Source organism: Aythya fuligula, chromosome 1, assembly GCF_009819795.1.
Source record: "Aythya fuligula isolate bAytFul2 chromosome 1, bAytFul2.pri, whole genome shotgun sequence".
Classification (NCBI taxonomy): domain Eukaryota; kingdom Metazoa; phylum Chordata; class Aves; order Anseriformes; family Anatidae; genus Aythya; species Aythya fuligula.
The window spans coordinates 190,151,795-190,164,626 of NC_045559.1; the positions used below are offsets into that span (position 1 = coordinate 190,151,795).

At 38.1% G+C, this 12,832-nt stretch overlaps 1 protein-coding gene across 1 annotated transcript in view; it reads right to left on the bottom strand.

Annotated features, from left to right (window-relative positions):
- Positions 1–1,042: 1,042 nt before the first annotated feature.
- Positions 1,043–12,832, bottom strand: part of ELMOD1 (ELMO domain containing 1) — a 40,142-nt gene continuing 28,352 nt past the window's right edge. The window contains exons 6-11 of the mRNA XM_032193847.1: positions 12,544–12,673; positions 9,805–9,938; positions 8,502–8,570; positions 5,639–5,689; positions 4,281–4,414; positions 1,043–2,175 (exon numbers count right to left, since the gene is read on the bottom strand). Of these exons, the coding sequence (XP_032049738.1) occupies positions 2,003–2,175; positions 4,281–4,414; positions 5,639–5,689; positions 8,502–8,570; positions 9,805–9,938; positions 12,544–12,673 (691 nt within the window). The 3' untranslated portion in view covers positions 1,043–2,002. The remainder of the gene's footprint in view (positions 2,176–4,280; positions 4,415–5,638; positions 5,690–8,501; positions 8,571–9,804; positions 9,939–12,543; positions 12,674–12,832) is intronic.

Sequence of the window (12,832 nt, forward strand, 5' to 3'; positions counted from 1 at the left end):
CATTAAATCCATCTCCCTGCAAGACAGGAAGAAAAAAATCACCCAAAGCAGCTAGATTATAGTGGCACAGTCTGACATGGAGCCAGATGACATTTGCTGATTTTATTTGAAGTTGACACCCTGGGAAAAGGCATAACAACTGAGAAGATCACACCAGTAAAAAGGTAGCAGGGGCCTTCACGCCAGCTCCATGAACTTCCACGCAGAAGATTAGTCTGCAATGGTTTATTTTTAATGTGTTGCAGAAAGAATTTAAGTCACAGAGATGGGGAAGGAAAGGTGAGAGGGTAAGATTCAAAACAATGAAAACTGTTGTTAGAAAATGTTATTAGCATCAGGAGCGATACCCAAACCTCCCGTTTTATGTATTACTACCATGTATTATTTACAAGCTAAACATACATGCTTTTTTATTTGTTATATTTTCATACAAAATATGCCATAGTTAATCTCTCCAACTCTATTTCTTAAGTCATTGAAGAAGACTAGTTATTGCAACAGCCCTAGAGTTCAGTTCTCAAAGAACACAACTTTTTAGCCCTGCAGAAAAAAAAAAAAAAAAAAAGATCCCCATCTCCCATTTGAGCTAAGAAGTTTCCCAAGAAGTATAAACATTCCCCATTGCTTTATTTATTTAGTAAGCAATGCTCAAAGCTATAACCAGAAATACTAGAGTGAACACGACCCAGGTAAATTTAAACCACTCTTCAGACTCAGGAAATACCACAAAGCCATCACACCCCCTTTGAACTGATCTATTAAGAGTTGCTTACATCTGTATTACTGCCTATCTCCAAAATAAGACACGTAGTGCTTGAGATTAGAATGACATATAATTTATTCATATAACTCACAAGTAGTTGGACACTACTCAAAGTTTTTATCTCCATATGCAAGTGATTTACACAAACATAATACTAAAATTGCTTGCTTAGAAGGTAAAAAATACCATGGGTATGAAATGCCATGGTAGATGCTGTTCAATATACTACACATTCTTTGTGTCAGACACTTTCACTCATTCATGTTTTTAGAAAAAATGTGGTTTGCCATTTTTATTTTTTATTTTTTTTTAAAGTAGTCTAGGAAACTTAGGTAGCTTTGCACTAAACCTTCTAGTCAATTACTTCTCCTAGTTCTTATGAACTGAATTGACAACCAAAGCTACAGTTTGAGTAGTTCAAAAAAAATATATATATATTCATTTCTGCTCCCCTGAATTCACCAAGCATGGTGTGATCAAATCACATTGCCTTCCAACATGTGACACAGAATAGTAACCCCGGTACAGCCAAAGGAACATGCAGGAATTTATGCTTCAGCATGGTGGTGTTGGTGCCGACAACCAGTAGCTGCGAGTGTGTTTGCACTTCACTAGGAATGTATTAGTATCATCAAATCATTTGGTATTCATGTAGCTGTGGAGTCTGATTGTAATTCTGCATAAATCTCTTACTGAAACTTGTATCTCATAAGCCTCATTAATTCTGCATTAAGCATATATGGCTGTGTGGAGAAAATTGGACTTTAATGTGTTTGTCTGCATCAGATTAAGTTACACACATTATCTTCTAGATGAGGTCCAAACATATATTTTGCTTGAAATGCCAATAGTTACCTTAAAACATACCAAGAAGTTAAAAAGCTTTCACAATACAAGATCCAGCTACTTATTCCACATATACAAAAACACAGCTAGAGAAATACATTTCAATTGTTCAATGCTGAAATATGAGGAAAGTCTAAAAAAATAGAAAAAACTCTGATACCTGGACATCTATTCAGAATGTAACACTGCATAATGCCGCAATATGAGCACCCATTTAAAATGAGAAATCCCCCAAGAAGCATAAGGGGATCTAGTACTTGTGACAAAAATAGATGAATACTGCACCAAAAACATGCATACAATCGCCATGGTCTTTCAGTATGCTAGTGATGGTCTAAACAGTGACCTAACACAAGAGTGAGACAGTGTTCCCAAATAAAATCAAGTGAGTAACTACATATTGATTAAACTTTCTGATGCAGCAAAATGAGGGCACAAAGCCATCTCAGGGTTCTGGAGCTGTTTCAAGATTCGCTTGTAAAATTTCTCTCTGACACGGTTGAACTCCATTATATCCAGTGGGTCCTCTTCAACCCAGAATTTGTGGAATTCATGCATTAAGTAGCCTACAAAAAGAATAATAAAAAACAGATGAGAAATACAGTAAAGATTACAAAATTAAAAAAAAATACACAATTAATAACTATGATGCACACAAAGAATTCTGGGCACTGAGGTCTGAGGCTTCATGAACCTATGGCAGGGATAAGATTAAACCTACCTGCAAGACACCTGCTCCAACACTATGTATGACATAGCTTATGAAACTAAAACATCTGGAAGTGCTTGCTGCCATAGCATTGGCATTACACATGCTGGACATTTAACAAAACAACTGAAGATTCATTTCTGGAAAAACATCTCATACTTATGTTTCCTTGATTTGGGAATATTTCCCCCTAAAAGAATTTTAGGGAAACTTTTTAGAAGTCTCACTCAGGGGCAAATTCAAGGCTTGATGAACACTGGCAGAACTTCTTCCAATGATTTCAAGAAATCACTAAGCATCCTGACATATGGATGATGAGCTATTCATGTATCATTTAACATGGCCAAATAACATTAACTAAAACATTAAACTAATGAGTAGGAGAAAATACTACTGATGATATTCCACTGGCCTTTTGTTTATATTGAAGTTCTGCCTCACTGATTTTTCCTCAATAGAAACAGTGCTTAAGTGCTTACTCTCCACTAAAAAACGCATATGGCTAAGTAACTAACAGTTACAGCTTCCTCATACGGTTTTACTTGTATGTGCATGACCCTGCAGGAAGGGTTATTTAACATTTATGCCCATGGTCCTGGAAAGACAAGCAAGGTGACACTAGCTTTGTTAAGATATCCTTGCCTCAGGAAAAAGCTTGGTGACAAAATTGTGTTTAACACACAAGCTTTTACTGAGGCCTTTACCCTCTTAAATTTTGTGCCACCCTTGGGCTTGAAGAGGAGCCACCACCAAGAAAAACCTTACAGACAGTACTATCCAGTGAACTGGACACAACCTCTTGATCCCAGCATCCACAGCAGACAAGCCACTGAGGATGCATAACCTTTCATCCCAATACAGCAAAATTTGCAAGTTATCTGTGCTTTCAAGAAGCAATGGCATTTGTTGTAAAAGGGGCTTAATTGCTTTTATTCATTTATTTCATTATATCCTAATCTGAAACAAAAACCACACGTAACTCTAACTTAAATTTCACTATTTGCAAAATCACATTTTTTTCCTTTCAACATTAAGTTGATAAACTTTATTCAAAAGGTATCTTAAGCACATCTTCAAATCTTAGCAGATATTTAGGTACTTATCTGTCCTTTATTTATCAGGCTGACCACTGACAAAGACAGTGTAACAGCTAAATTGCTGAAGTTTCTACCAGCCAGTGTATTTAGGGCAGCAACCCAGAAGTCATCACAAGAAGAGACTTCCCGCTGCAGTATGGAATCTGCCCATATAAGGTTTTGGGTGAATGAGTCTTGAATAGCAACCTCAAATGCCTGCATTTTTTTAACAGAAGATGTGCTGGTCACGAATATTCGCTATTTATACAATCAATAAAGAGTATTAAAACAGCAAAACAAAAAGGTCTGCTACCTAAATAGCCAACTTGAGAAGGTTTTGTTTTGTTTTTAATTAACAGGGAAAACAGTGCATCTTGACTTCTTGTTATCAGTTCCTTGCCTACATTTTGAAAAACATTAGAAATGTAGCACCTGGTGCAGTGCCCTTCTGGCAAGGATGCACAGTAGGTCTGTGCTGTAGAAGGGATGCTCAATTACAGGGGAAAGGGCTGGGAAAAAAAATTAATTCCAGCAGGACAAGTCTACTGAAGGGTGCAGTGAGGCACTTGAATGTAGATATCTTAATACAGATGGATTTATGGGGAAAATACCTTTAGTTTCTTATTATTTAAAAGCAGTTTAAGCAGGTAGGAAGGCATTAGTTCAGTCACTTTGTTTTGTTTTACTCCCTGGTTTGATGGTGACATGCATCACAACTCAGAAGTGGATCCAAGTACTCTAAAGTCAGGACAGTAAGACCAGCACAACACTGTTTGTGCAGTGTCAGCCAATTTACAGTACTCTTATCTGCAAGGGCAGGAAAAAAAAGCAGGAGTACAAAAGTAGGAGTACAAACTAGGTAGGTATCCCCCCCCTCATCACTTACAGAAGGTCTGCTGAAAGTGGGTGAGTGTTGGTGCCTCTGGAGCAACATTGTAGAAGTGGGTCTTCAGAGCTCCACTCACGAGCAGGTTATATGCAAGGTCTGTTATGTTAATACCCACAATAGCAAAAGAGTAGCTGGAAGAAAGAGAAACATTTCTTGAGAGCTTGTCTTCTTTCCACAGGCTATAAGAAACTGTCACTGACATTGCAGATTAGGTCATACTGAGGTGTATTGACTCTCCCTCTTGTGAGCTTCCAAGTGTGATGGAAAACTACAAAAACATTTGTCCTATCTGCTTTCTATTCTCTAATGGCAGTGTTTCCCTAGTGAAACACATGGTCGAAGTGAAAACAGGAGTTTCATCACCGTGCCAGTGTTCTCAGTGGAGCAGCACAGATTCATTCCTATGAAATGAAAACAAGCCCCGGAGTCCCTGGACTCACTTCTGATACAGGGTAAGCACTCCACACGGTGGCTGTGCCTGCAAGGTGACCTGACACTTGCTATTTTAACCCATCTGCCCAACTGGAATTCAGTATGCACAGTTAGGAAAATAAAGGTTTATGCAATTGATCCTATGATGATATTCATATGGCTAAGAAGCCTGTGAAAGAGATTTAGCTGAATCACCTCCAATTTCTTCCCAACAGAGAACTAGATACACAAGCAAAATCCTAAATCAGGGCATGGTAGGAACAGAAAAAAGGGTATCTAACCTATGAACCAACACCCTGTCCTGCTAAGACAAATGAGCAAGGAAAGTATATTTAGGCACAGCAGAACTCAGAAATTAGAAGTTCTTTCTTAATTTGTAGACCTGTTGCACAAAAAGCTCAAGATTTCTGGCAATGACAATTTCCCAAGAAAACACAGTAAAGCAAACTTGTTTAGTTTTTGAATATTTCTTGAGGAAAAGAGTCCTTAACATAAGGCTTAACAGCAGGTTTCACAGAACAATGAAGTCCTGGCATTAAAATACTGCATTACAGATTCTCAGTTACTCTCAGTTATACTTTCTTGAAAGCAGATCAGAAACTGCCTCTGACAGAGAGACAGGTGAGACTTGGTCATATTATGCTTTAAGAAGAATTAAACAGGTATTTATAACTGCACTATTCATAGCATGCACAAAAAAAACCCAACAAACTTATTTGCTACAAGATTCCACCCCCCTACTCCCAATTTTTACTTCAAAGTAGGTTTATCCTGTAATCTTTGATCAAAATGAAGATATGGTTAAGATGATGCATGTTAGCATGTACACTGAAAAAATCCTTAAAGAAGTAACCAAGCAATACCCTGCTCCCTTCAAATATGCAGCATCAGTGTTAACTGTTGTGTTCCTGGCTAAAACTTACCCAATTGCCTTATCAAACTTTTTCTTCTCCCATTCAGCTTTGCTGAACTGGCTGGAAAAAAAATAAAATCCAGATATTAACATGAATTGCTAGTTCCAAGATCTCCCTCCAATTTCTTTGTTATTACAACATTAAACACACACAGACTATGTGTTTTACTTCTGTTGATAGGGCTAATCCTCTTTAACTCTGCTTCTGAGTGAATCGATTCGTACAGGGAGACCGGACATAGCTAGAAATAGATGCTTGATTTATGGCATCACTAGTAAACTTGGTAATGATGACAAAAGCCTACATCACTGCTCTCAGTAAAAGCCAGTTATTTTCTATATTGGCCATAAAAATAATCCACCTCAATTAATTTTGAGCTGAAAAAAACAAACAAACAAAAGCAGTATACCAAATTTCTTTCAACAAATGGATGATGATTTTAGCTTTCATGTTCTCAAAGATGTGCATGACATTCATCACTGGAGATGCAATCCACTTGAGGAGGCAAACATGAGCTTTCTATCGCAGGAGTATTTTTCATGTCCCACCAAAATAGAAGTCATTCAACAGCCAAAATTAAGGAATTTTTTGTTGTTTAGCACAATAATGCAAATGTTTTCAAGAATACAGAAGATCCCCTCCCATAAAACAGTCCTGGAGAGGGAAGAATTAATTTAAATTTGTTGTTCAACATTAAAAGAAAGCTGCATGGTGCAGCAGCTGATATTCCACTAGCCAGGTTTTACCTGTACCTACTCAGAGTAAATTTAGAAGAAATCATTGCCTGCATTTATTACCAGCTACAAGCAAGCAAGGGACTGACCCTCACCAGTGGGCTAAGGCTTAGAGTCTGGTGGGAGTTTTGTCTTTATAAGGCAGCTCTGAGATTGCAGGCTTTAGATCCCAAATTATACATGTAGGCAGTTGTGTGCAAGTGTCCTTCTTGGACTATACTTGAATTACAGTAAGCTTATATTATAGTAAGAACCATGCCCTGAACTCCGGGCAAGTAAAATATTTAAGAATTGTTGCCTTTAAGTATTAAAGATGCTGAGAGGTTCACACCCATCCTGACCTGTTACCAGGTGATGCATGTTGGAACAAAATTTTGCATCTTACATGGCTTGGTGTACAGGATTACACCAGTCTATGCTTATTCTCTAAAAATTTTGTCATTTTTGTAGGTTGTGGCATAACATCTATAAAAAAAACCCCAAGCAAGTGTTGAATAATAAAAGGTGGCACACTTAGGATGTGGACAAGCAATGCAGTTCAACAAAAATAGAAACTACATTGATCATTATCACATCAGAAACCAGCACTGCTGCTAAGCAACCACACCAGGAAAACACCACAGGCACCACGAGCAGCATCTATCTTCTAACGAATGCTCTTTCAAGGGGTAAAAATTGCACATGCTCACACAGAACTGCAAGATGGTCCTTGGAAATCTCACATAGGAGTGGAGAACACTGATGGGATTCTCAGCCCTGACAGCAAATATTCAGCACCTGTGTAGTATTGTTTTATTTCCCATGTAAATCTTGTGTTCAGTTAAACAAAAATCTTGGCTATTTTCTATAATGCTTTTTAAGCATTGTGAAAACTCCTATTCATCAGGGCACATTAATTAAAAGCATCCATTAGCAGCGCAATACATAAAGAGAAGACCAAACCTGGAGGGGGGAGCTTGCAGTGAGAAAATAAATGTGAAAATATAAAAGGAAATGCCAGACAAACTAAATTTGAGGATTTAAGTCAAAGACCAACGTCTATTGCACTTCCATTCCCCTCAACCCTCCAAGCACTTTTTGTCACAGAATTACCATTGGTAACTCAACCACAAAACGCAGGGGATATCAAAAGCTATACAGGATTCAGATGTAAACACCCTACTATGGGGGTATTTAGCACTACTGGCAGAAGAAGAGAGGAAAAAAAAAAAAAAGTATTTTGAGACAACTGACAACCGTGGAACTGGCTAAGAGGCACCCATTCCCCCAGCAATTATGGAATAAGTCTTCTCACAAATTGTTGTTCACAATACCAGCTTTTTGGCACCTGAAAGTACCAGAAAGCAGGACATTGGACTAGCCAGATTAGACCAGTCATTAGTCAAGGTAGCCAAAGTATGTGAATAGTAAATAAAGTGGATTTTCAGCTGTGCTAATAAACTCTTGGCATAGAGTGCTTTTGATTATAAAGTCAGTCACAGCTGCTGTGACCATATTTGCACAGCTGAAACACCTCCCCAAAAGTTACCCCAAATCTGTTGGATTTGTTGGTTAAATTTTATTACTAAATAGCTCTTAAAAAAAATAGTGTCTTGGCTACAACAAGCAAGGTTGATTTTATTCTTTATATATATTAGCATAGTCAGATGTACCCAGCCTTGAACCATTAGCCAAAGTTGGAATTAACTCTGCAGTGTTTAGAGAAAGGAATGGGAATCTCTGTGTTGCATTAAAGCTGTTCAGTTCATAACACACTAAATTGCAGCATGGTTTGATTATTTACACGTAGATTCTTACAAAACTAAGAGAAAAAAAAAGAAAAAAATACCTTAGTTCCTTCTTAGAGACTTCCCTTCATTATGAGAAGACAAAAGAATTAAAACAAAGGTAAATAAAAACATAAAATCAATTGAAATCAGAAATTAAGCGAAAACATTTAATGCTAAGTTTCACTATTTCTAGTATTCAGTATACAAGTTTTCCTCTTGAATTTGATCAGTTTTCAAGATCAGCACTTGAAAACAGATAGCACGTGGCAATACTCACATGTCCAACAAAAGGAAAACACAGCCCCCTTCCCAGAACAACAGCCAGTACAGTACTCTCTCAGATTATTCTTTTCTAGGCTAAAGCATTACCTGTATTTAGGCTGAAGAGAATCAGAAAGAACTTGCTGGGCTACCTCAGTGTCCCATTCGGCAAAATACCTGAAGAGAGATGTTTCAGTTAAATTGTTAAACTTTGCCTTTTTGTTTAAGTCATAAGCTGTCCATACATGCCAGTGCCAGACCCTTTAAATATCACTACATGCACTACGCAGAATTAGTAACTTTAACATGTTAAATTAATTCAACTACCACTCAGACCCCCAAAGAGAAAGATAAAAGCAGCCTGAAATGACAAGTGCAATCCCATAAGCTGCTAGTGAGTGTGGGTTATCAGACTCACCTGTGTCCATCCTACAGAACATCTATTGCTTATTACTAGTGTGTGTTGACTGCAGAACTCAAGATAAAGCAGATCAGGCTCTTTGATCTGGCAGATTCACTAAGCAAGATAGAAGTCAACACAGCAGACTGAAATACGTGGTAGGGAGTCACATACAGTGGAAGTTCAAATCAGGCTCTAGAGTCCAGATCCTTCACTGGTCTTGGCTAGAGAATGACAGTAATTTTTTTAATTTTTTATTTATTTATTTTATTTTATTTTTTAAATAGTGTCCCTCAACATAGAAAAACAGAAAATATTTATTCCCCTGACCTGCCATACCAGGGAGAGGTTATTCTTAGCAAAATAAATCTTGCGTCTGTTATCTGCAGCAGATACAAGGGCTGGAGGAAATAACAGGGACCAATCAATTCTTAAATTGCTAGCCCCAGATGACATCAAACACCTGGCCTGCATGAGGCAGAGGGAATATTTATGTAAACCTCACTGCTTAATATTGGGTATAGAAAAAATTTAAAAAGCAGTCCAGCTATAGAAGTTTGCCATCAGTGGCCAGACTTCAAGTATTTTACTTAAGAATTCAGTATAAAAGTTCCAAATCAAGAAAGATGAGCAGTGACATAACCCTCCCACCTACTCACTTCCAGGGCATTTTGTTTAAAGAGATCCTCCAGATATTGGTGAAAATATATTTTACAGTTTCTCTCCTGTGGGAAGAGTGTTAACTTACTGTGTTAGAGGGAGGGGGAAAAAAAAGACTTAACGAGCAGTATAACCTTGTTCAATGAGAAATACTAAAAGAAAAGGGAGACCCTCCAGAAGAGAGGCCCCCCCCTAAAAAAAAAAAAGAAAGAAAAGTTCTTTCAGTTTTTGATATGGAGTCCCTAATGCTTTTCAAAGTTATTCCTACAGACTTGCTAAAAAACCTGCATATAATGCTGCTTTTCACAACTGCAGATGCACATAAATACATCTCCAAAGGAGCATACTTACACCAAGTTATATAATCCCAGCAGACCCATCCCTCTGAAGTCTGTTTTAGGATCATCACCTTGGAAACCAATTTCACACCACTGCTTCGAAATCCGAGCTTTCAGTGGTGAATTGGGCTTCAAGCATTTCCACAACTAGGAAGATCACAGGTAGAATATAATTAAGCCTCAACACATTGGCATGACTTTCTTCTCTTTAAAGCAAGGTAAATTCTTGTGTAACTGATCTGTATTGCTATTCCAGCAACCAGAGCAGCAAAACAAATGAAATTCCTGGGGGTGAGGAAGGTTGCAGGGGGAAGCCTAAACACTCAAGTTTTGCAGCCATTTCAGCCCTAGAAGGTCCTTCTGACTATCTGCAAGCACAGCAACATCTCACACAAGGACTTATTTTGATCATGCTTTGTGTATCAAACTAGAGCCTGCCTCCATAAGCACTGAGATAGGAACGGGCTGGAAGTTGGTTGTAAATCACTGGCAGAGAGGCAGGCAATCAGCCCTCAGGTCCCTAAGGCTCTGCAGCAATCTTTTCTCCAGCATCTTTTGCAAGTCTCCAGAAGGGTAATAAATAGAGGGTGCTGGCTTGGCTATCACAGAGCTAAAAAGCAAATTAGAGAACATCGAAAGAAGAAAAGACATACAAGAACAGCACTTTCCACCTTCGTATTTAACTAAGGGGTGAATCATTCATTGATTTCACATTAAAAATAAATAAATAAAAAGGAGAAAGTGATTTAACAAGCTAGATCCTCAGCTAGAATAAATCTACTTAGCTGCACTGGGCCAGTGACTTAGTGCCTAAATATCATGTTGCTAGGCACCTAAAAGCAGCCTAAATTGACACCCGACAAACACATACCTTTCTGCACATCTTATGTGCCATATTGCAAACCGATGCTTTCCAGAGTGTATTGAGAAATCAGGTGTTACCAATAAGCTGGTGAATAGGGCCTCGGGACACTTAGATAAAAGATAAAGCCTACCCAATGGAAAGAGCAGTATGCACATTTCTCAAGTAATCCACACAGCAGTTGTATTAATTTTAGCAATTCAGACTGCATTTAAAGTTCAGTACCTTTGGAAAGTTAAAACTTTCAATGATTTCACTTTGTTGTGACTGCATAAAGCATCATGCAGTGTTTAAATCATATTTAGTGTCTTCCCTGTTCATCCATTGACACTAAACATAGTATTATTTATTAGTTCAATCACATTATGTTAATCTTCCTCTCATTCATAAATTGCCCTCCTGGTAAACATGAATAAATGATAGGCATTAGGAACTTGAATTACCCATTGCAGAGATCACTTCACAAAATACCTAGAAGCAAAGAAAATCTACTGGCTTATTCTTCCCCAGTGTGGACTGGAAGCTGAATTAAACCACTGAACATCTTTCTATTTGACATGACAATTAATTTACAGCAGGCTTTTCACTTTTGCAAGTGCTATTGCACAGGTTACACTGAAGACAGATGGAGACACTGATACTTCTTTCAGCATTAGGAATTTTACAATGTAAGCTGAACTGTTTAGCTTCCCTTCTGACAAATGCTCAGGTTTTACTCTGCTTTTGTCTTTAAATGTTACGTGACTACACATCACAGCGACAATTTTCAGGAGCAGCTAAGAACCAGGTCCCCAAATGCCAGGTGGAAAAAAAAAAAAAAAAAAGGCAGATCCTCAGTGCTCCTTACCCATGATCACCTCACACCCTACTTCTTGCATGCTGGGCAGTGCAGGTGCACAATGTGTTTAGGAATATTTTCCTGGAGCAGGGGCAGAGTCAAAGGAACTGCTTGAAGTTTTCAGTACTTAAACTTGCTTTATTTAAAAACAGTAAAAACAGATTTCAGTATTTTTATTTAAGAACAAAACCTGATTTTATTTTATGACCTCTGACAGTTATGTAAAAAAACGTTTTTTCTGTACAAGTTAATGTATTCACTATTCTTGCAATTTCTCTGAAGCATCTTGCACTAGCTATGATCAGAAGTAGGATCAGAAGAATAAGAAGAAATACTGGGACTTGTTATTCGACTATATTCCATCCTCTTTATTCTCTCCTCAGTTTCTTTCCAATATAAACAAGTTCTCTAGCTCTCTCCCTGAAGCTTACAGCTTCAAGTCCATCTTCCTCAAAAAAAAACACTTATCTGGTGCTGTGCCAGGCTTTCCTTAAAGCATGAAGTAAAACCCAATTGGTATGGTTTTCATTGTTGTTCACATATTACCTAAAGAATGGTCTAATTTTCTTTTCATTTGAAAACACTTTTGTTAAATGTAAATGTGCACATTATTTCCCACCCTGCCATCGTACACTGTGAAAGCTAGTGGCTTATCAATGGGATATATGAACAACGTCTTCAAAAAACACAAGAAACTGAGGAGAAAAAAGTTTATTCTCATTATGAGAACTTGAGGAAAGGTGAACTGAAGCAGGACATGCTGCTGTTTTATCCAGAGCTCAGCACTGAGCTGTTGCCTGCAGTAAGAGCTGTATATCCAGCACCTAGACACAATTCAGCCAAGTGACACGTGTTCATCAACAGGGAACAAGCTGCTTGCCTGCCAGGTGTTACACCCAGACTAGATGAGCATGCTGTACGGTCTGATCTCAAAGCAGGTACATGATGGAGGGAGGTGATATTATCTCCCGATGTTTTAAGAGGTTTACAAACTAGCCCTTTGGAGCTGGCATGAATAAAGGACACCTTATCAGTGTCTCTTAAGCACCTACCTTCAGGAGCATTTCCTCATGTTGCGGGTTCTCTGAATCGTACGGCTCTCGGCGCAGCTTTTCAACCTCTACAACCAGATTCCTGTACCCAACGATCTGCAGCAGGCAGGCCTGAAGAGATACTCCCAGCCTGGGAGTGGGAGAAAAAAAAATATAATCCAACTAAGTCATTTGCAACCAAGCCACAGCACTACAGCATACGTACCTGTTTAATTCACGAGTAATGTTACATCAATGAATTAATAATCCAGTATTTTATTTACTGCCAAAGACTTTCCAGGAGATTAGT